This window comes from Triturus cristatus, chromosome 1_2 (genome assembly GCF_964204655.1).
Source record: "Triturus cristatus chromosome 1_2, aTriCri1.1, whole genome shotgun sequence".
Taxonomy (NCBI): domain Eukaryota; kingdom Metazoa; phylum Chordata; class Amphibia; order Caudata; family Salamandridae; genus Triturus; species Triturus cristatus.
The window spans coordinates 226,517,087-226,541,079 of NC_140580.1; the positions used below are offsets into that span (position 1 = coordinate 226,517,087).

Genomic DNA, 23,993 nt, shown 5'->3' on the forward strand with positions numbered 1-23,993 from the left:
CCGAGGCGTCCGTCTGGAGAATAAAAGGTTTGGTAAAGTCAGGGGACACCAGGACAGAGCATAAAGTTATAGCCGATTTTAATCTTAGAAAGGCCTTCTGGGCTTCTAGGGGGGGATTGATCAGATCTCTGGTTTTCACTTCTTTCCTTAACAGGTTTGTGAGAGGGGTAGCTATATCTGAATATCCAGATAGAAATCTGCGGTAATAGCCTAACAGACCAAGAAAAGCCCTTACTTCTCTTTTAGTAGTTGAGAATGGTGTATTAATGATGGCTTTAATCTTCTCCTCCTGTGGTTCAATGATGCCCTTTCCTAAGAGGTACCCTAGGTATTTTACTTTTTGATAGGCTACCTTCGATTTTTTTGCATTAATGTGAAGGCCAGCTTCTTTGAGGGCATGAAGCACCTGTCGACAATGTATAAAGTGTTTTTCCCATGAGGGACTGAATATTACAATGTCGTCTAAGTAGGCAGAAGTGTATTCTCGATGCCCTTTTAGAATGGTATCCATGAGCCGTTGGAAAGTGGCAGGGGCCCCATGTAGCCCGAAGGGCAGTACTGTGAACTCATACAGCCCATTTGGAGTGGCGAAGGCGGTTTTTTCTTGGTCTTCCTTCCGTAATGGCACTTGCCAATAACCTTTGGTTAGGTCTAGTGTTGTTATGTATTGGGCCTCTCCTAGTCTTTCTATTAACTCGTCAACCCGTGGTAAGGGGTAAGCACCGAGTTTAGAGACAGCATTAACTCTATTTCTTTTTCTATGGCTGTTCTTCGGGCCGCTGGTATCCGGTAAGGACGTTGTTTGACTATCTCACCTGGTTTTGTATGTATGACATGTTCCACCAGGGATGTTCGGCCCGGAAGTTCAGAAAAGATATCAGAAAAGGGAAGTAACACGTTCCCTAGGTCAGAACTCTGAGAGGTGGTAAGGGCCTTATTGATGTCAAGACTCCCCAGTGTGGACAAAGTGGGGAGATCGCAACCCTGTATGAGGTTGGCGGACTTGGGAGGGGGCCCTATCCATTTCTTCAGGAGGTTTATATGATATATCTGTGTCTTTCTGGGACTTAATTGGATAGCATAGGTGGTACGTCCTATGGTTTTTATTATTTTGTATGGACTCTTCCAAGTTGCTTTTCCTTTTGCCAGAACAGAGGGGGCAGATACCAGGACCCAATCACCTACTTGCAGTTGTCTCCATCGTTTTCCCTTATCATAAAAGGCTTTTTGTTTTTGTTGAGCCTTCTCTAAATTGGAATATGCTAGGTCCCGCAACTTCCCTAACTTTGACTTTAAAGCATTGATATACTCAAACAGATTTGGGGTATCCCCTACCTTTTCCTAATCCCATGCTTCCCTTGTCATCTCAAGGAGTGTTCTGGGTTGACGGTCATACAACAACTCAGAAGAGGAGCAACCAAGACTACTCTGTTTTTGTCCTCGAACGACAAAAAGGGCAAGGGGTAGGAGCAGGTCCCATTCCTTTCCTTCACTAGCCAACATTTTTTTGAGTGTTAGTTTGAGAGTTCCATTATATCTCTCACAAAGACCATCTGTTTGAGGGTGATATACTGAGGTCTTAATATGAGTTATGTTCAATAGTTTACACACTTGTTGCATAAGGCGTGATACGAAGGGTGTACCCTGGTCGGTCAAGATTTCTTTGGGAATCCCCACCCGAGAAAAGAACTCCACGAACTTCTCTGCAATGATGGAAGTATTTGGGGACCGAAGGAGAAAGGCATCAGGGTATCTAGTCGCATAATCGACAATTATCAGAGCATACTGGTTTCCCTTCCTTGATTTAGGGAGAGGTCCGATAAGATCCATTCCGACCCTCTCAAATGGGGTTCCGATTATGGGAAGAGGCTGTAAAGGCACGGCAGGGGGCCGGTATGGGTTTTTCTTCTGACATATCTCACATTCCTGGCAATACTTAGCGATGTGAGCATGTATACCAGGCCAGAAGAAATATTTCAGTATGTTCGCTCTAGTTTTCTCTGCTCCACTATGGCCGGCAAGAAGGTGCGAGTGGGCAAAAAACAGTACTTGGTCCTCAAAACTTTTGGGGACGAGTATTTGTGGCTGGTCCCCCGGTTTTCCTACTCTATAGAGGAGGCCATTTTGTATTTGAAAACAGGGGAAGGTTGAGGCGTACTCGTTCTTTTGTGCTTGTTCCCAGGCAAACCTAAGGGTTGGGTCGTTACTTTGGGCGAACCGGAAGCTACGGTCAGAGGACCACGGTGTTTGCTCTAATAGGTTTGAGCAGTCCTACTATTTGCTACTGCGTTACTGAACCAGGACAAGAAGCTGGGATTATCGATTCCTATTATGGCGTCTTCAGGTAACGTGTCCATGACCCCAACCATAGAAACCTTAGGGGGATGACCCGGTAGCTCTATGGTGATTTCAGTTATAGGGTGAACCTTGACGTCCCCATGCATGCACCGTATAGGCACAGTGGTGCTTGAAACCAACTGGCTTTTTTCTACAAGGTGGGAATGGACAACTGAGTGGCGATACCCTGAATCTAAAAGAGCAAGAACCCTTTTTTTGTTCACGAAAAGACTTACATAAAAGCTGGTCCCAAATTCTTCCTAGTATAGTACACTTTTGGGAAGGTAACTAATGTCCATAGGCTCATCAGGCGGTTTCTTCTGTGTGCAGAAACGAGTGATATGGCCCCAGCTACCACACTCAAAACTTTGGGGTCCACGGGATGGCAGGGTTTCGATCTTTGGACGGTAGGGTTTAGGGAGAGACTCGGGTGAGGGCTTTAGGGTTTTCTTTTCGGGTTTTGTTGCAGGTATTGGTTTTTGGGTCTTCTCGGGATCCCAAGGAAAGGAGCGAGTTTGTGCCAGGGAAAACGTGGTAGCCATCTCAAAGGCTTGCTCGACAGTCAGATTGGTATGCTGGCGTAACCATTTCTGGGTTGGATAAGGCAAAGCCTCCAAATACTGTTCTAAATATATACGAGCCATTATGTCTTCTTTCGTATTCTCGTGGGGCTTTAGCCATTTGTCAGCAGCAGCTTTTAATTTAAAGAATAGGGTCTTAGGGGTATCTCATTGTGACCCACTTTCCCTGCGGAATTTGAGCCGATATGTTTCCTTGTCCATGCCAAGATGATCGAGTAGGAGTGCTTTGATGGTTCCATAGGCAGCATTACCGTCCTTGTTCGCTATTTGGTATGCGGCCTGGGCTTCCCCTGTTAAAAGGGGAGCCAGAAAGAATGGCCACTTAGCTACGGGCCAACCGCATGCCCTTGCAGCCCTTTCAAAATTTAAAAGAAATGCATCGGGGTCTTCCCCAGGTACATATTTTTGCAGTGATATATGGGCTGACCCTGAAGACCCTTGAGGAAACTGTAACCGGGTGGTTAGTTGTACCTGATCTTCAGCTACCTTATGGATACACTCCACTTGTTGGGTGATGGTCTCTTTAAATAAGTCTCGGTCGGCCTGAGCCGCAGACAGTTGTCTTTCTAGGGCCCACTCTAGTTTCTCTTGTTCTTTAATCAGCTGCTGGACCAGGTTCTCCATTATTATCTCCTAATGGAAGTGTGCCCGCATTCTCCACCACGTGTTACAATGCTCAGGCGGTAAGGACGGAGTGAGACTTATCTATTCTTTTGACCTCTCTTTATTTGGACACTTAGACAACCATTCTCCGTAATTTGTGCAGGGGAACAGGCTCAAAACGTCTTTAACTCATGTCACGTGGTTCTTGGATCCTCTTGCTTGTAGGATGCTCGGAAGAGAACAAAAAACAAAAAAAACAAAAACACAAAGAAACCAGAGTCAGAGGTCTCTTTCTTAAGTGCTTATCTCTACGGGGATAGGGAGTGAGGTGATATGCACCAGCCGGCCACCAATGTGAGGGAAGGGGAAAACAGGCAGGAGTACACACTGATGTGCAAGGTTCACTCGGTGTCGGTAACCCGCCTCCCCTTTAATACCCGTAAACGGGCACGTACCTCTGCAAGCCACGCTCCTCCAGGAGCGTGGCAGGTCTCTGCGCTGTGTCGCTGTAGTCTTTGTTCTCGGTCAGGAACGGTGCATGAGACCCCTGTGGCTCCGTTGTTTCCTTCAGACTCCGGCGTCGGTGTCAGGAGGGACTTCCGCTGGCTGGACTTGTCGATGGCGTCTTCTCCCGGCGTCTTCTGAAGTCCCACGTACACACCACGTCTTCCGGGTTCTTCCTCTACATCCTTTTATTCCGACCTTTCAGGGAAGACGCTATACGTGACACACACTTCCTCGGGGCGGGGCTAGCCACAGATACCTGGTGCTTCTTAAAGGGCCCGTAATCCTGTGGTACTACGTTGTAGGTGGTCGTCACGAGACTGTTGTCCTGAAAGGATAAAAAAGGCATGGCGTGATCAGGGAGGGTATCGTCCTCTAGTTCATGCATTGGGATCTGATTTACGGTCTCGTGACAGATGTCTTTCTTCTGAGTGAGTCTTGGGAGCTGTTACTTTGCAATTCCAATCCAACATATCTCTACCACACTTCAAAGAGCCTATAGCAGTATCGGTTTTTAGTAGAATTTATTCTGATGGCTGTATGAATTTCTCAGTAATACTCCTTAAATTGGCTTTTCCGTAGTGTTGTGTAAGAATAGCCTTTATTTTTGTTTTTTTTGTTAATACATTGCTCATTTCCAGATGTTATCAACTAGGAGTGGAGCTGGAGGGCTGCCAGCTTAATACCTAAGACAGGAAAGCTAGTTTGTTTTATTGAGCTTGCCTCAAAAGCAAATTTGCAGTTGTACCAAAAATCAAAGAAGGGCAGTAACCTGCCAGCCAGATATAAAATCCATTAAGATTGCAAAATTGTGTTAATGCAAAGACATTGAGAGAACGTGCTGGTATTTCCATCAGTAATGCATAGAAAAGGAGGTCTGGACTGGTGAGAGGGTTACATAAGTTTAGGCACTGCACATTGCTGGGCAAGAGGATCAGTGCTAGCCTAATTACTCTTGAAGAGCTGATTTATGTACAGGTTGATGACTTTGCAGAAAGAGACATTTGAGCAAGTAAAATAGTGATGCATCTCAATGAGAGTGCCCTACACCCAATATGGAACATCTTCATGTTTTGTAGTAGCTCATAGACAATGTTCTGTATTTTCTATTTTTCCACATCATTACAGTTTACTTCTGTTATTAACTGTTTGTTGTACTCCTATACTTTTCCTCATAATGATGATGTTTCCCTCTCTCCCTCAATCCTGTTTTTGTTCTGCAGGCGCAGACACCTCTGTGCTCAGCTTCGTCAGTGGCAATTGAAAGTTATTGAAAATGTCAAGAGAGGGCAGCACAAAAAGTCTCTGGACAAACTTTTTCAGGGTTTCAAGCCTGCTGTAGAGGCCTGTTACTTCAACTGGGAAGAAGCATACCCCATTCCCAGCATTACATATAACAGCACAGACAAAAAGAACTCTTTGTGCTGGATGAAGGCAATCCAGCAAAGAAACTGTCGGCCGCATTGCTCTGATGTTGCCTGTGAGGCCGGTAGAGCTCAAGGACATGAGATGTGCCTACATTTTGGAGAAAGATCCCGTTTAGCCTCCCAGGAGCCTTCTGTGAGACCCAAAGAGCTCATTGCAAAACGTAAAGTGACTTCTGATGCCCCCCAGAGGATTTTGAGACGAACTTCAACTGAAGGTGAAAAGGTTTTGTACAAATCACCAGTAAGCAAGTCAAAGCTGCCAGTTGGGAAATGTCTGACTGTAAAACATTGCGGGAAGAGGCGAATGAGCAGCGAAGATAGTTCTCTCGAGCCAGACTTGGCTGAGCTGACCCTTGATGACAGCAGTCTGGCTCTGGGGGCGGAGGCCAGCAATACCTTTAGTTTCATTGAGTCACCACTTATTAGAGATTACAGGGACAATTTTGAAGATGAAGAGGGAGTTTACTTCACAGAGAGGCCCCAACCTAATGCTTTGACAGTACCTTCTGCCATGAAGGTGGGAAAGGATCACTTGGAAGAAACTGTTGGTAGTGGGGAAGAGGATGCACCTTCAGCAGATGAGAATGAAGACTCGGAATCAAAGCCTGGGGTGGTGGGGAAGAATGGCATTGTGGCAGAGGATGGAGAAGGTGGCAAAGGGGAGGAAGAGGATGACTACCAGGCTTATTATCTGAATCCTAAGGAAGTGGAAAAAGAAGAAGAGGAAAAGGTAGAGGGAGGAAATGAGGAGGAGCAAGACATCTTCACTGGAATCAAACCACTTGAACAAGAAAATAAGATGGAGGTGATACAATTGTATGATTGTCAAAATGTAAATGCCCGTGAGTGTGGATTGTTGAGGAAGAGTTTTACTGTGCTTGAGCTAATGAAAAAATATATGTTACTTGCTGCAATTATAGTACGTCCGGTGTTATTCGAGGACTTTTTTCGAAAAAATAATCCCATGCTTCTATGTATCTTTAATCCAAAGCATCTTGCATAAAATAGTCTGAGGTTGGTTAGTGAAATAAATATTGATCGTAGAGTTCTGTGTATAAAGAAGAACCTACAGGTTTAAATCCCTGCAAGTCATATTTACTTTTCCAAGGTTAATACCATGGGTGCCATTTAACTGGTGTTAATACTGTTCTCTTAGTTCAGTGTGAGAAATGCCACTTTAGGGTAAAAATCTGTTAAAAAGATACTTGTTTTTATTTGTTTTTTAATCTTAAAGAAATAAATTCTAAACTGACATTTGTGAGCTAAAACCATGACCCAGTACTTTTACAAAGATTATTTTGCTTCTGTTAAAACCTGTTTTGCCCTATCAGTTTATTCTAAAATAAGCCATTTTGGTGGCTGTATTTAGTCGTATTCGCTTTCAGAAGTCACTGCTTTACTTGAAGACTTTGTTTTTAATTTCTCTTGCAAAGTGCTCTAAGTTAGGATTGCTGTGTGATATAAAAGCATAAGAGAAACGCGTGCCAGCCCTCATTTTTTTAAAAACAATGTCTTAGAAGTTTGGGTTTTGATACTGAATAAAATACGATGGGTTTGTTTGTCATGCTGGATTTGATTTAGTGCACAGCTGTAGCCACCTTTCTTGTTATGCCTTGTAGATCCTATTTGCTTGTGCAGAGGCTCTCTATGCCCATGGCTACAGCATTGAAGCTTGTCGACTAACTGTTGAGCTGGCGAGGGACCTGTTGACTAATCCTCCAGACCTTAAGGTGGAACAGCCTCAAGCCAAGGTAAAAAGCGTTTCCACAGCCATTGACCTTTTGTCTTTGATGTTTCCTATGTTCAGGATCTGTTGTGGACGTGGTACCACGATAAAAAGGAAGTCAGTGGAAAAAGTATCAAGCGCCTTAAGCTTTCTTTTCCAAATGTAAAGTATTTTCACCTGGAAATCCTTGGTGCTCTTCTGTCCGTTTGTTCGGGTTTTAAAAAGCCAGTCATATTAACTTACCCGCCCATTTGAAGTTGATTGTTTACAGACAATACTGCATCTGGTTATAATATTTGCAGGCCCTCTGCTTCCCAATCATATTTATCCAATATTTATTTAGTTTACTATCACTGTTATTCCCACTCTCTCTCTGAATCCTGTGCAAAAATAATACATTAGAATATGTCACATTAAATTGTTCTTTCTGATAGGGGAAGAAGAACAAGGTTTCAACCAGCAAGCAGACCTGGGTCGCAACCAGCACCTTATCCAAAGCTGCCTTCCTGCTTACTGTGCTGAGTGAGCGGGTAGAGTACCACAACCTGGCGTTCTGCATTGGCATGTTTGCCCTGGAGCTTCAAAGGCCCCCTGCATCCACCAAAGCGTTTGAGGTATGTATCCTACTTGAAACTAAAAGATAGCATGCAACTTCTCCCTCGGAGAAATTCAGACTTCCATTCACCAAACGCATAGTAATTCTCACTGTGGGAGAAGTTCGTCCCGTTTTATCTATAGTTATTTTGCTTGTTTGCTTTGTATACTTCGAAGTACATTTACTTTCTAAATTAGATACGAAGCACCTCCGTCCTTTACCAAACATTGGTTCATGTAAAAAGCAAGTTTATTTTGACATCATCAATATAATGATAAGGAAAACAATATATATTTTACAGAAATATCTTTGTAGTAGAATCATGGGAAGCAAAAAACAGACAAGTACACCACACTTCGTCGCACCCTTACATGGCAAAATTACTGATGCATATCGTGAAACAATATTCGCATACCCTTCCTGCCGTACCCCTGCATCACAAACCACAGTACTTGAGTTGTAATTGAGGAATAACTACAGCAGCACCAGCTGGAGTGAGGGAGGTACAGGGGCCTCCTCTAGTCCTTCCACCCGTCCCTGATTTTTTCCACTTCAGAAGACAACCTCGACCCTCGTACATCACTTTCTCAGTCGCCATGCACCTGTCCATGCCCCGTTTCTTATCTTGCGGTGGGGGGGGGGGGGGGGAGGGAAGTTGGGGGGAGAGATAGACGCTAACCTCGATAGACTTGCAATGTTACGTTTGGCTATTGCCAGACTCAAGGGTATCCAGGCCCACTCCATATGGTTTAGGTCAGTTGCATCCCAAATATTGAGCAAGCATCATTTAGTGGATATTTCCATCTTACTCCTGCATACCTCATTCATGTAGGCCACCACCGACTTCCAGGAGTGTTGCATCGTGGGCCAGCTCCAAATAGTATGATAGAATGTTACCACCTGGCCACACTGTCTGCAGCAGCCCGCTTCTGTTGCCCTACCCATTTTTACCATGGTGATACAGGCAAGGTAAGACCTATGCAGAATTTCGAGTTGTACTAACCAAAACCCAGCCTTAATCACCACCTCCCTTGGGGATGCCAGGGCTTCGAGCTATTCTTCGTCCCCCAAACCCTCCAGATCTTGGTCCCATAGTTCCCGCAAGTGTAAGAGAGTGTCCAGTAAGCTGTTAATCAGTTAGGGAAACCAATATTGGTAAAGCCAGTAGGTCTCAACTTTTGGCTTTGCCAGTGCTTTCTGCATACAATGTTCAGCGGCCACTAAAAGAAAAAAATGGTTGTTTAGTTATTGCCAATGCTGAATACCAGTGTGAAAAAAGTGTGATGATGTATACATGTGCATGCGCCCTTACTCATGCACACATATGCGTCATATGTGGGTTTTTTTCTCTCCAAATTTTGCTTTCCAGCATAGTGGATGCCCAGAAAAAATATAAAACAGAGTTAAACAAAAGAAATGAAGCCTGGGAGCAATAGTGGGGGAGGGGAGTTAATGCTGACGAGCGGCAAGAAGAGTGTAGGTGGGAGCAATGAAAAAGTTTAGTTTATATAAAAAAAGAAACTGATGGGAGGGGCAGGAGAAGCAACAGATGACCTTGGGCGAGGAGCGATATGGACAGCACAGGGTAGGGTATTTGGGGGACGAAGCAGCATACAGGGGAGTGTGCAAAAAGGTACAAGCATTCTCGTGGAGTGATGAAAGAAAAAGGAAAACATAGCTTGCCTTGGTGGAGCTGTGGAAGGATACAAGCCATCCAGTCGGAAGGATGGTAATGCAGCTATGCTCCTGGGTCAAACATATGAAAAGGGAGGAAAGCTATCAAATAAGATGTAAGCAAACAAGATTCACAAGAAACCCAGCAAATGATGAGCAAAAGGCTGACCCAAACACCTCTTTAACCCTTTCGCTGCTAGGTCTTCCCCCCCCTGTGCTAAGCCTTTTTTTGGCTATTTGGGGTATTTCGCGCTTAGGCCCCTGTAACTTTTTGACCACATAAAGTATTCACGCCAAATTTGCGTCCTTTTCTTTCAACATCATGGAGATTTTAAAGGTACCCAGGGTTTGTTGATTCCCTTGAAGGGGACCCAGAAATTAGCTAAAATGCAGCCAAATTTTGTTTTTTAGGGGAAAAATTGGAAAAAAGTGCTGAAGGTAAAAGCGTCTGTGTTTTTTCCTGCAAATGGTATCAACAAAGGGTTTGTGGTGCTTTAATCACCATCATCCCAGCTTTCAGGGACATACTGACTTTTGTCAGAAAACCAACATTTTTTTTTACACAGTATTGGCATTTTCCTGGGACATAGCCTATTTTTGCTATTGTTTGTGCTTTCAACCTCCTTCCAGTTAATGGTAGAAATGGGTATAAAAGCAATAATGGACCCTGGAAAGCTATACATTTAAAAAACGTAGACAAAATTCTGAATTCAGCAAGTAGATCCTTCAAGGTGTTTTTATAGAAACTAACATTTGAAAATAGGAAGAATTGGAAATGAGTTGACTTAAAAAAGCCATTTGTGCCAATGTTTTCACCTGTAACTTCTTCTAAGTATGACAGATTTTTTAAAGCAATATACCGTTACATCCGCTGGACCCTTCTGGTTGTGGGGATATAGAGGAATTGTAGGTTGACCAAGAACCTGACGAACCCGGAGCCAATAACTGAGCAGCATCTTGCAATGGTTTTTATTGTATATAGCAACTCATTTAGAAAAATATAAACAGTGAAAAATCGGTATGAAAGACACCTATGTTTTTCTTAAATGAGAACAAAATACAGAGTTCAGAAACAGTAGCTATTTGCACATCTCCGAAATTGTGGATACCCATACTAGCATGTGAATTATAGGACATTTTTCAATGTAATTATTTTTTTTTTTTTACACATTGATTTACATTTGGAAAGCAGAAATGCATCGAAAGTCAATAGATAATAACAGTAGGTCTATAATTCTGTGTTCCACGAAGTCTCCCGATAAAAATGGTACCTCACTTGTGTGGTTAGGCCTAGTGCCCGCAACAGGAAACGGCGCAAAATGCAACATGGACACACCACATTTTTGTAGTGAAAACTGACACTTTGTCTTTTTTTTTGCAAAGTGCCTAGCTGTAGATTTTGAACCCTAGCTCTGCCGGCACCTAGGAAAACCTAGCAAACCTATACATTTTTGAAAACTAGACGCCCAGGGGAATCCAGGATGGGGTGACTTGTGTGGCTCTCACCAGGTTCTCTTACCCAGAATCCCTTGCAAACCTCAAACTTTGTAAAAAAATTCCTCACATTTCTGTGATGTAAAATTCTGGAATATGGGTAGATCCACGAAATTCCACGCACCCTGCATTCCCCAAAGCCTTCCGATAAAAATTATATCTCACTTGTGTGGGTAGGCCTAGTGCCCTCGACAGGAAATGGTACAACAAGCAACATGGACACACCACATTTGTACAGTGAAAACTAACCCATTCTTGGCCAAGGGCCTAGCTGTAGATTATGAACCCTAGCTCTGCCGGCACACAGGGAAACCCAGCAAACTTGTATATTTTTGAAACCTAGACACCCAGAGCAATCCAGGATGAAGTGATTTGTGTGGCTCTCACCAGGTTCTCTTACCCAGAATCCCTTGCAAACCTCAAACTTTGTCCCAAAAACAAATTTTCCTCACATTTCTGTGATGAAAAGTTCTGGAATCTGCGTGGATACACAACATTCCACCCACCCTGCTTTCCCCAAAGTCTGCAGATAAAAATGATACCTCACTCGTGTGGGTGGTTCAAGTACCTGCGACAGACAACGTATTGTGGAGACCTCAAAATCACCTATCACAAAACGACCTGGTTTTGCAGGGGGGCGGGCTCCTGGGTTTTTGGCCCGGGCTCAGCGGCCATCTAGGGAAACCTACCAAAGCCACACATTTCTGAAAAGTAGGCACCCTGGGGAGTCCAGGGAGGTATGGCATGCGTGCATCCCTCCACACTTTCCTACCCAGAATCCCCTGCAAACCTCAAATTTAGCTGGAAAAAAAATCACATTTCTAAAAACATTCCCCTTGTTGCCCCCATATGCCTCCTGGAGGGGCAGAAAGTCGTTTGTTTTCTTTGGGGGGTAGGGTGGGGGCATTTGCATGCCCATTCTGGGCAGCCTCCACCCTAGGCCTATAAAAGAAATCCCTGGAATCTAGGGTGCTTTTTGTCCTCGTGAGGGCAGATTGGGTGCTACTGCCCCCCAGGGGGGGCAGAAAGACTGGAATTTTGTGGGGGGGGGGGGGCTGGGGCATTGGCATGCCCATATTGGGCAGCCCCCACCCCTAATTCACTTTGAAAACAAATCCCTGGTTTCTAGTGGGCTTTCTGCCCCTCTGGGAGGGCAGAAAGACTGAATTCACCCCAAAAAATATGGGGGAGCAAAGACCCATGCCTAAGAGGCCGCTTCCCTTCCCTGGTGCCTAGTGGGTGGATTCCTGCTTGGGGATCGCCCCCTTGGGCGATCCCCAAGCAGGTATCCACTAGGGAGGGGTACATTTGGATAGGGAAAAATCTCCTCTTTCCAGTGATACCTCTCCCGTCTTTCTACGTGCTGAGATAGCTCCCTGAGCATGTAGAAAGTGAAATTAAAATGATCCCACGGCTCATTTCAGTTTCGGTTTCACTGAAATGACGTCAGCGTGACGTGCACGCTGGTTCTCCTTTCAAGGAAACCATCTACACAGCCTCGGGTGCTGGGGAAGCTCTTTCACAACTCTCGAGGCTGCTGGGGGGGGGGGGGGGGGGGAGGAGAGAGAGGGGGGAGAAATCTCTCTGGTGCCCACACCAGAGGGAATTCTAGTGCCATGTGTTTGGACGGCCGGGGGCCGTCCTAGGCACATGAGCACTGGTGCTTCGGACGACTCCCGGCGGTCCGACACACCAAAGGGGTTGAGTGTTATTGTCCACAATAGGTCTTTGACAATAGACAGGTAAAAGCTGTTTGTAGGAAAATTCTAAAAAAAATATTACACATCAAAGATGTTATTATAACCTTCTTCACAAGCTTATAGAATTGCCCAATTTACTGTAACTGTGGTTGTTCAATAGTATCTTGTCAGTGTAGTCTACTGAAGGTGACCTATTTCACAACTTCTTAAAGTTGATAAGTTTATGTCCTATGCAAAATCACTCCTGCAGATGCAGGTGACATCATCTTTGCAAAAATAGATTATTTGTTTCTGCAAACATACTATTTTTTGCTTATGAAAAACGTTGGCATTTAGTGGGATTAGGAAAATCTAAAGTAAAAAGAACACATTTACTAAGTTTCCCAAAATCAGCTTCTCAGATTTTAACACATATTTACTATGGACTGCTACATTGCCAACCAGGGCAAATTATATTTTAAAATGAAAATGGGGGATATAATTAGTTTTCCATTAGGTGTCTATCTGCAGGATCATATTAACTAAATATACTAATTGTCTAAAATGAAGGTACTCCATAGTATGAACTAAACTTGAGTTTTGATTCAGTGCATACATCTACATTTTTTGATAATCAACTTTTATTTTTAGGAAACAAAGGAAGATAGGCATTGACAGCACGGATACAGGTTCGCATATAAGACATAATGGGGGTGTCGGTAGTGAAGTACTGCTATAAGCACAGCGATTATGCACTCCACATGGCTGAAATAAACAGTCTGCCAAAGGCAAGAGTCTGTCCTCCCGGGTCCCACTAACCCATCTGGTCTGTCCTTTTACCCCACACTCTTTGGTACTTGGCCGGGCATCCTCTGGCTTCGAATAAGGGTTTCTCTTGAGTGGCGCACCAGTCCACCCCTCGACGCCATTTAGCTATTGTGGGGGGTCAGGTTGTGTCCAGGCCCTGGCAATATCCTGCTTGGCCACCATGATGGCCGTCCCCAGGAACAGTTTATCTGCTTGGGACCCATCCAGATCATCCATAACGCCCAGGAGGAGGCGCATAGGTTTGTGGGGTACATGCCAGCCCAAGTTCTGTGTGAGTTCGGATTCTATCTTGTCCCAGTATTTTTTGAGACGGGGCAAGACCAGACCACATGGTAGAAGTCTGCGGGTTGGTGCCTGCAGCGTGTACGTTCAGACGAGGCGCGCAGCCCTGCTCTATGTAGTCGCTCTGGGTTAAGGTATGCAGTGTGGAGGTAATAGATCTGGATGAGTCGGAGTCTGGCAGAGGTAGTGACAGTTTTGGGGGCCATAAGGGCATCTCACCAGTCCTCATCCTCAAGGGGACCCAGTCAACCCTCCCAGCGAACTCTAAGCGAGTCCAGAGAAGCCGGACTGTTGTTCGTGAGGGTGCAGTATATGCGTGAGATGCCTCTCTTCCCAAGATTTCCCATCATGACCAGCGCTTCCGGTGGACTGAAATCGGGAAGCGTGGAACCCATCGAGGCATGTAAGGAGAAGAGGTTCTGTAAGTCCTGAAAAGTCCGTATATGGTCTCCCTCCCACACATCGCCCAGTTGGGAGCTGCCAATGTAGTCCCATTGCTAAAACCCATGTAACGCTGCTACTTCATCGAGCCATGTGCCTTGCCAGAGTGGTGTTTGCTGGGTCAGTTTGGATTCCCATTGTGTATGGCATAGGGCCGAGCGCCAGGCCAGGAAAACTGTTCAGGTCACCGTTGGGATCGTCTTAGGAATAGGGGATCCATTCATGAGAGCCTGGATTCGAGGAAAGTCCATGTCACAAAGTTCATATCTGTAAGCTTGATCTGACCATCCTCTGGTGAACCAATCATGAAGGACAAGCAACCTCGTGGCCAGATAGTATAGGTAGAGCTCCGTCATGCCCATATCGCCTTCGAAGGACGGGATGCGGCATCGGTCAAGAACCATCCGCAGTCTCCCACCCCCCTCCACAGGAACCGTGTGATCATGGCGTTGATCTCTCGAAACCAATTTCAGGGATAGTGGAAGGGAGTATTTTGAATAACTTATAGGAACGAGGGGAGGATCATTATCTTAAATAATGCCACCCTGCTGAGTGGATTAAGTGGCAAGGTTTGCCAGTGATTAAGGTCCTCCTCAGCCTTTCTAATAAGCTGAGTAATATCCAGTGCCCATTCCAGCTCGGGTAGCAGAGCAACCCATATGCCTAGATATTTAAACGACTGTCGCTTAATGCGTATATTCAATCAATCGGGTTTGTAGAGCGCGCTACTCACCCGTGAGGGTCTCCAGGCGCGGGGGGGGGGGCAGCTCCGGAGCAGTTGAAGAGCCAGGTCTTGAGGTCCTTCCTGAACGTGTGCAGGGTAGAGGAGCGTCTGATGTTCACAGGGAGCTCGTTCCAGGTCTTGGCTGCGATGTAGGGGAAATCTCTCCCGCCTGCTATGTTTCTGCGGATGCGGGGGACAATTGCCAGGGCAAGGTCGGCGGAGCAGAGGTTCCTCTTGGGTACGTGGAAGGAGACTCTCTCGTTGAGGTATTTGGGTCCAATGTTGTTGAGGGATTTGTAGGCGAGGGTGAGGAGTTTGAAGGTGACCCTCTTCTCGACGAGGAGCCAGTGGAGGTTTCGAAGGTGTTGGGTCATGTGTTCTTGGTGCGGTGTCCCAAGTACGAGTTTCACTGCGGCGTTCTGGATGGTCTAAAGCGTGTAGTCCAGTCTGCTGGTTATGAGCGTGTGGGTAATGGTCCACTGCAGTCAGGGGGTATCCATTTGAAGGTCTTGCGGAGGATGCGCAGGCAGTTGAAACTGGTGGAGGCGACGGCATAGATCTGGCGGTGCATGGAGAGGGAGGAGTCGAGGATAATGCCGAGGTTTCGAGGGTGGTCTGTAGGGGTGGGTGGGTTCCCAAGGGAGGAGGGCCACCAGGTGTTGACCCAGGCAGAGGTACAGGGTCCGAGGATGAGGACCTCGGTCTTCTCTGAGTTGAGCTTCAGACAGCTGTCTTTCATCCAGGCTGCGACGTTCTTCATTCCTTTGTGGAAGCAGCGTCTGGTGTATTCGGGATTCTTTGTGAGTGAGAGGATGAGCTGGGTGTCGTCGGCGTAGGATACTATACTGAGCCCAAGCTGTCTGACGATGGCGGCGAGGGGGGCTATGTAGATGTTGAAGAGTGTGGGGCTGAGCGATGAGCCTTGGGACACACCACAGCTGATGTCGGTGGGTTCGGAGAGGAAAGGAGGAAGTCTGATCCTCTGGGTTTGGCCGGAGAGCAAGGAATCCAGTTCAGGACGGTTCCTTGTATCCCTGCGTCGTGTAGTCTGGCTGTGAGCGTGCAATGTGAAACGGTGTTGAATGCTGCGGGGAGGTCTAGCAGGATGAGGGCTGCAATGTGTCCCTGGTCGAGTACCATGCGGATGTTGTCAGTGGCTGCGAGGAGGGCGGTCTCGGTGCTGTGGTTGCTGCGGAATCCAGACTGGGAGGCGTCTAGGATGGAGTTCTCTTCGATGAAGGTGGTCAGCTGGGTGTTTACGAGTCTCTCGGTGACTTTGGCTGCGACGGGGAGGAGAGAGATGGGCCGGTAATATTTTAGGTCCGTTGGGTCAGCCATAGGTTTTTTTGAGGAGGGGTTTAACCTACGCCCGCTTCCAGGCATCTGGGAAGATGCCAGCTCCGAAGGAGGCGTTGATGGTCTGTCCTAGTTCGGATGCTATAGCGGCGGCGGCCCTGTGGAATATGTGCGGTGAACAGGGGTCAGTTGGGGCTCCTTAGTGGGTTTTCATCATGGTAGTGGTGATGAGGTCTACAGTGGCGGGATTCCAGGTCATGATGGTTGGCTTGTTGGCGGCGGTGTCAAGGTGGGTGGTGTCTGGCGTCTGTTCGCTAAAGTTGTCGTAGAGGGCCTTGATCTTAAGATGAAAGTAGGAGCTGAGCTTGTCGCAGAGTTCCTGGGAAGGTGTGATGTCCGTGGCCTCGCTGGGGGGTTTAGCGAACTGCTTTATGACGTTGAATAGTTCCTTGGTGTTGGTTGCGTTGGTCAGGACTTTGTCTCTTATGAAGGTCCGTTTGGTGTCTCTTACAATTATATATTGGTCTGCCAGTCTAAACGTTCCCTAGAGAGAGGAAGAAGTACGAGGGTCGATTTGGCTGGGTTCAGCCAGAGGCCTGAGACCTTTTCGAAGGCTTGAAGGGATTGGAGGCATCTAGGGTTGGAGCGGGCCGGGTCTATAGGAAAAGCAAGACATCATCTGCATATAGTGCAATTTTGTTCACGTGGCGAGTTCCCCACGGCCAGCCTTGAACAAAGTCGTCCGCGCGGATGAGACATGCCAGGGGCTCCATCGCCAGAGCGAAAAGGAGCGGGGAGAGGGGGCAGTCCTGTCTAGTACCTCTTCGGATTTGGAATATCTCAGAGAGGATTCCATTAATGAACACTCTAGCTTTAGAGTCAGAATATAAGACTCGGACGAAGCGTTTAAACTGCTGACCCATACCCATTATTGTGAGCACCGCCTCGAGATAGAGCCAGTCCATCGTATCGAAGGCCTTCTCAAAATCTACACGAAGAAGTCCCAAATAGGGGGTAATTATCTGGCGATTTGCGAGCGCTAGAGGGAGGCGTCTTAGGCAGAGTCTGGTGCTACGAACTTGCATAAAGCCGCATTGGTCTGGATGAATCAGTTTGTTTAGGAGCGGGTGCAGGCACTGGGAAAATATCGTAGCGTAGACTTTGATTTCAGTGTTAATTAGGGAGAAAGGCCGGTAGACTGAACAGGTAGACAAAGGCGGCTGGGTTTTAGGGATGACCACAATAGTGGCCACATCCGTCTCCGGGGGAAACGCCTCGACTTCTGTCACATGCTGGAACAGAGCTGAGAGATGGGGGACCAGGAGCTCCCGATAGGAGGCATAATATTCTCGAGGGAAGCCATCGGGGCCTGGGGTCTTACGGGATGCCAGTTGGGAGATCGCCGCACCTATCTCCTCCGGGCTGAAGGGAAGGTCCAGACTAGCTGCTTCAGAGTGCGTCAAACAGGGAATGGGGATTTGCAGGGGGTTGAAAAAGTTTGCGGGAGTACCCTCCAGCTTGCGTGCTGAGTATAAGCAAGTATAATAACCTGCGAAAGCCTGTGCAATCTCAGCAGAGGTACGGCAGATGGTTCCTGAGGATTCACGGATCTCAGGCATTATCCAATTAGCCAGGGGATATGATGCCAGCCTGTGCAGGAGTCTCCCGTTTTTATCCCCCCAGCTGTACACACGAGTGACTGATGAACGCCACAGCAGTTTAGCCGACTCTAACGAGGTCTGTTTGATTTCTTCGCGTTTGGCTGCCAAAATTGCCTGTCATGAGCTCTAGTCGGGGTCTTAGCAAAGTCAGTCTCTAGTCAGAGCGCCTGCGCCTCGAGATGGGCTAGGTGACCATTTTGGGGCCGCCGTTGTGCTCGAAGGTGGCTTTTGGCTACTTCCCGGATGGTAGCTTTACTTGCTTCCCAGATGGTGCCCTGTGAAGACACTGAATCCAGGTTCGCGAGGAAGAACTGTCGAAGCGCCTCCTCGATAGCCTTGTGGAATACCTTGTTTTGGAGGAACCAGGTGTTCAATCGCCAAATAGGGCACTGTCCATCAGGGGCATCACCTAGGTGCATGAGCATTGCTGAGGGGTCTGAGATTCCCCATGGAAGGATGGACATATTGGTCACGTGTTGACAGTCTGGCACTGGCATGAAAATCATGTCTATACGTGCGTGGGAATGGTGTGCTGCCGAAGTATGCGCGTTTTAGGAGACTCGTGGGTTCCAGACCCTCCATATGTCGCAAAGGCCCAAGGTGGCCACCCATTCAGTCAATTTCTTAGCATGGAACAACCTGGAGGGGATGCCTGTACTGTCAAGGTTGGGCTGCATGACCGCGTTGAAATCTCCTCCCAGAATCATCTGACCCTAGGGCAGAGTGGAGAAAGTGTCACTGAGGTGCCGTAGCGTTGAGGCAAGTGTCGCAGGAGGGATGTATATGGATAGGAGATTAAGGGTGTTCCCACCCAGCATCCCCGAGAAAGCTACAAATCGCACTTGTGGGTCCCTGATAACGTAAGAGGGAACAAATGGGAGGGACTATTTGAGTATGATGTCCACTCCCCGGAGCCCCTGTTGAAGCCTGAGTGCCACACCCTATCAAAACCATAACGTGCCAGAGAGGCACAATGTGATCCCATGAGACGAGTCTCCTGAAGTAGGCAGATATCGGGGGAGTGTCGTTGGGCATATTTCAAGACTGCTGTGCGTTTGATGCCGTCAAGCAGGCCATTGAAATCCCAGGACATGACCCGGAGAGAGTTATAACCTTGGTTTATGTGTGTCATGAGGAGCAGGTGGTGCAAGGGGTAGGATGGGTCGTACCCCGTGATGTGCTCGGAGCTGGGTGCAAGGCAGGCACAACCCCCCAGAACGGTGTCTAGTAGGTGGGGCCACTGTGCGTGTATGGGAATCCTGCATCACAGTCTTTGAAGCTGAGGATTCGAGCAATTATAGGGCGGTGTGGAGCCCTTGATGGTGGCTTAGGTGCAAGGGAGCAGCGGGCCAGTTTGATTGCAAACAAGGGTGAAAGTGTGCCTGTAGGCATCCAGGATGATATCCACATTTCAATGAAGATGGCCATCTGCTCCTGTTCGCTCCCCTCCGGAAATCCCACCAGGCGTAAATTGTTGCGGCGTGACCGGTTTTCGGCGTCTTCAGCCCTTTTGTGTAGATTGTAGTTGTGCCATCTGCTCCTTTAACTGGCGAACATCGTCCTCCACTGTGGAGAGGCGGGACTCATCCTCCGAGATACGGGCTGTGGCGTTGCGCAAATCCTGCCGGATGATGGACATGTCGATGCGGACCTCCCCGAGGTCCGAGAAGCGTTGATTGCCTGGAGGATTGCGGCCAGGTCATTGCCCTGGAGAGACAGGCCGCCCCCAGCACCCTACGGGGGTTCGTGTTCAGCGGTGGTGAATTGGTCCATTTTCGTTTGTGTTTGGGTGGTAGAGGACTTAGGGCCTCGGTCTCTCCCCATTTTGGCAGTGAAGTCAGAGCCAGGGTGTTTCCGATTCAGTCTCCTGCAGTCTGGGGTCACCAGTTTGTCGGGTCTCCTCCTAGTGTATCAGGATGAGGGCGTCCCAGGACTCAGGATGAAGGGATCGTGAGTGGTGGAGGTCCGTGGGTTAGGGTGAGCAGCCACCTCAGAGGGTCCAGTGAACGGACTTGTATTGTATAATTGTAGTGTATAAAAATTTATAAAGCGCAAAAAGAACTGTGACCCTACGGGTATCCAGGCGCTCAGACAAAACTGGATCTTTTTGCTTAGTTGCAGGAGCGTCTCGTCCGTGGATGGGTGGGTTTGTCCAGGGGTCCGAGGGGAAAGCGAAGTCCCACTGCACCAAGATGTTAAACCTGTAGGTTGGTGATGACCCTGGGTGGAGCGCAGGAAAGGTGGGGCGGGTCACCAAGCCAGGTCCCCCCAGCTGTGAGGTGGGGCAGTCAGAAGGCCACCAGGCAGGGCCCCAGGAACCACAGGGGTCTCTTGTGTGGAATGGCAGTCGGGGGGGGGCCCTCTGGGGTCAAGGAGCACTTTGAAGTATAGATTCTGCAAGGGTGCACCAGAGTCTCTCCACCCCAACTATTTATCCCCGGGGGTTCAGCTCACCTCTTCGTCCGTCCAGATGGTCTCCTCCTCAGGCCCGGCCGATACATGCCCAGCTCCAGTAGCTCTGGCTCTGCCCGGTTTGCGCGGTCCTGCAAGCGTAGGGGGGCCAGTCGGCTTAGGGGGAGTAGCGCAGAACTCTGGGCGCTTGGTACGGCAGAGGGTCCCAATCCACTCTGGACACTCGATGGCCACTATTTCAGTCCTCGCCAGGCCCGCGGCGCTCGGGGACCCCTGGGCAGCTCCAAGCCGCGATCGTGCCTGTAGTCGAGTAGTGGGATAACCTCCTCTGATAGCCCCTCGGATTATTCAAGGGCACATTTTCAATTTACCGCCCGGCGGGTTCCATCTCCTGCGGGGCGTAATCGAAGGGGTTGAGTAGGCAGGGGCATCAGGTTTGCGGCGTGCCTCGGGTCCAGATTTCAAGAAGAGGGGATGGGGGAATGACCTCTGGGGGATGTGGGACCAGTCGTATGCAGTGGTTCTTCAGTGAGCGGTACCGGACTGAAGTTCTCCCCAGTATGTATACCACTGGATCATCAGGAACAGAGGGCCCTCACCGACGTGACTCGGGGGAAACCAACAGTTCCGATCGGATGCCGCCTCTCAGGCCAGTGGTCCCGGCCGGTGGCCGTCAGCAGATCCGCTCGGGCCTCCGTCGCGCAGTTCAGGCTCGGACAGCCTCCCCTCATCGCAATAGCTTCAGCCCGATCCGGCGGGCAATGTCGAAGGCCGTAGGAGACCAGGCCGGACCCCCGCCGGAGTCCCAACTCGTCCGTCCGTTCCAAGGGGAGAGGCAGCACGGGCACCCGGCTGCCGGGCCCGACACCCCAGTGTTCGTAGCGTGATGCGGCGGATCTTAGGCACCCGTCAGTCTCCTGCGCCGATGGGTGTGCCGTGGCTGACTGCAGGACTTATGAGATCTCGGGAGCCGGGAAGGGGATTCGCCGGCAGGCCGCAGCGAAGGCCTCAGCACCAGGGGGCCCCGGGCGGCGGCAAACAGGCACTCAGAAGTTTGCGGGCTTTCCGTTGTTTCAATGCATCATTTAGTAGAGCAGTGGCAGTGTGTAGGGGTTAGATATTACTGCCGATGGCTGTGGATTAAGGAGTGGATAACGGAGGGGTCCGGAGCACTCTTAGAGTGCGACCGCCATCGTGACGCTCCAAGCAGGCAACATTTTGAAAGGTGAGCAAAACATTGCTCCTTTAAAAGAAACAACTTTGCTTCTTTAATGTAAACAAAAGCTTCAGCATCCCACAGTGACCAGCACGGACCTTTGAAACCTTAGTTCATTTCTTTGATCTTGATTTCTTTTGATCATGAGGCTAAGCTTGTTTTTACATTTCCTGAAAGAAAATCAATACAACCAGAAAAACAATATGATGACAAGAAAGATAGTGACAAATGGCAGGATTATAAGAAAGAAATGAATATGTGACAGTCTTGTATCTACAATGTTGTGACAAGTCTATAGTCTTACACACAGATGTAAAAAGTTGGGCAGATAGAAACTAAAACCTGTGTCCCGTTGTCCAAGACTAAAAGTATTATTCTTATAGAAGGTGCGATCCATCTCTCATGAATTCAACTGCAGCATGCATTCACAAGCCTAGGCATCATAAGATGGCATTGCTAGCAGTAGTCTGCATCAACAAGGTAACACAGCCCAGCGAGGCAACAATAAATATCCTAATCTAAAAGAGACAATTAGTAATGGACTCCTCACTTTAGGATTACCCCTAGGCGTCAGACTGGATCCGGCAAATATTTTCCTCAGAAGTACCTCTGCGCGTCGGTCGACTCTGCGTTCGGAATGATGTTGCGGTATCTACTTAGACACCTCCCTCGTGAGCTGACATCAGTTCTTTCTTTTTCCGCACCAGCCAGCGCAGATCTGGAGAGAGCAGTACCTCGAGTCACTTTTTGACTCTGTTTTTGCGACTTTTGTAGACCCCTTTTTTGAGTTGATAGACTCCTGGTGCACGGAGGGATTTCACGTCAGACCGGCTTCAAGGCTTGGGACTCCTGTCGCAAGTTGATGTCGGTCACGGACCCACACCTCGTGTGCCTTTGGTGCCTGAAACACGACCACGACCAGAGTCGTACTCTGACTGCCAGGCCATGAACCCGACGTCTTTGCGGGAGCGGTCCCGAAAGCTTCTCAAGACCTGGCAGTCCACTCCGCGCCGTTCGGGGTCTCGGTCGAGAGGGAGGTCACAGGACTGGTTTCGGAGCCACCACCACCACTCGTCATCGTCTTAGGGTAAGTCGAAGCACAAGAAGAAGGTGAAGAAGCATTGTCGCCCTTCGCATTCTCCCGCATGTTGGCCGACACGATGTGGGAAGCGGAAGGTAGTCGCCCGGCTCCGCCCGTGGAGCCTTTTTTGTCGACTTCGGCCTTCCCACCCTTTCCGGGAGCCGGAGCGACCCCTAGCCCAGCTTCGTACCTTTTACGAAGCCTTATATTCTATCTTCGGGCAGCCCGACTCCGCTGGTGTGCCTTCGGGTTGGGGGCTCTAGGGCTCAATGCCGGCGGCTTCAGGCCTGGATCCGGATCGGCGCCGGTCGACCACGTGACACCTCCTCCGGCGCTGAATACAGTGACGACATCCATGCCACCTCCGACGCCGGTTGTGTCCCTAGCCGGCGTAGGCCCCGGCCTTCCCCTTGAGGACACAGAGCCGGACCGACATCGTACGATGTCGGGACCGACGCTGGCCGGTACTTTTGTACCCCTGTTCCCCTGATGTTTCCTACCGCCTTGCAGACCAGTTGGAGGAACCAGACTGGAGAGAGGAGTTGGGTGATGCCAATGGGGTGGACACCTCCCCAGACCTTGGCATGCTTTCTCCCCCTACCTTGGCTACTTAGGAGGGTGTATCTTACGCAGTGGTGTTGCATAGGGCGGCCAAGGCCCTAAACCTCCTGACCGAGGTGCATCGGCTGGCAGCGGCCTCTTCGGAGCCCCTGCTGCCGTTCAATTAGACCCTTACAGACATCTTTTTGGGCACTTGGTCCAAGTCCAACACAGGGGCTCCTGTGGACAAGATGATTGCCCGACTCCACCACCCGGCCCCGGGTGACCCCATTTCCCTATCTCGCACCTCCACCCCTGAGAGCTTGGTAGTCCAAGTCTCAACTTCCAAGGGTGCATTCCCTAACGCACCACCTGATGAGGAATCCAAGAAGCTGGACCACCTTGTGAAGGTGTTTTCTTCCTCCAGCTTGGGACTGCGGTAAGTGAACACTGCATGTCTATTGGGCTGTTATTCCCACTCCTTGTGGGACTCGGTGCGCAGGTGCTGCCACAGTGCCCGGAGGAAGCCTGGGCCGTGGTCTCCTGTGCAGTTGCCGAAGGGAGAGACGCAGCAAAGTTAGCCATCAGATGTGGGCTGGACACCCGCTGACTCACTAGGCAGGGCGATTTCGAAGTCGGTAGCTCTTAGACGCTACGCCTGTTTGAGGTCTACTGGCTTCTCGGTTGATGTCCAAGTTACCCTTTTGGCCATGCCCTTTGATAGCCGTCGCTTGTTTGTCGACAAGGCGGACAACGTGCTTGAGCGTTTTAAGGACTCCTTGGGCCTCGCATTCACCTCCCGTCCAGCGCAGTCTGCTTTTTACCCCTTTCGTGGCTATGGAAGGGGTGCCCCGCCACGTTCCGCCCAGCGCCACAGGCCTGCGCAAGCTGT

At 48.8% G+C, this 23,993-nt stretch overlaps 1 protein-coding gene across 4 annotated transcripts in view; it reads left to right on the forward strand.

Moving 5' to 3' along the window:
* ZSWIM8 (zinc finger SWIM-type containing 8) overlaps positions 1-23,993 on the forward strand; it is a 2,297,361-nt gene that overhangs the window by 737,660 nt on the left and 1,535,708 nt on the right. For all 4 annotated transcript variants that reach the window (XM_085603517.1, XM_085603518.1, XM_085603514.1 and 1 more), the window contains exons 10-12: positions 5,249-6,257; positions 7,072-7,203; positions 7,613-7,792. In XM_085603517.1, the coding sequence (XP_085459643.1) occupies positions 5,249-6,257; positions 7,072-7,203; positions 7,613-7,792 (1,321 nt within the window). The remainder of the gene's footprint in view (positions 1-5,248; positions 6,258-7,071; positions 7,204-7,612; positions 7,793-23,993) is intronic.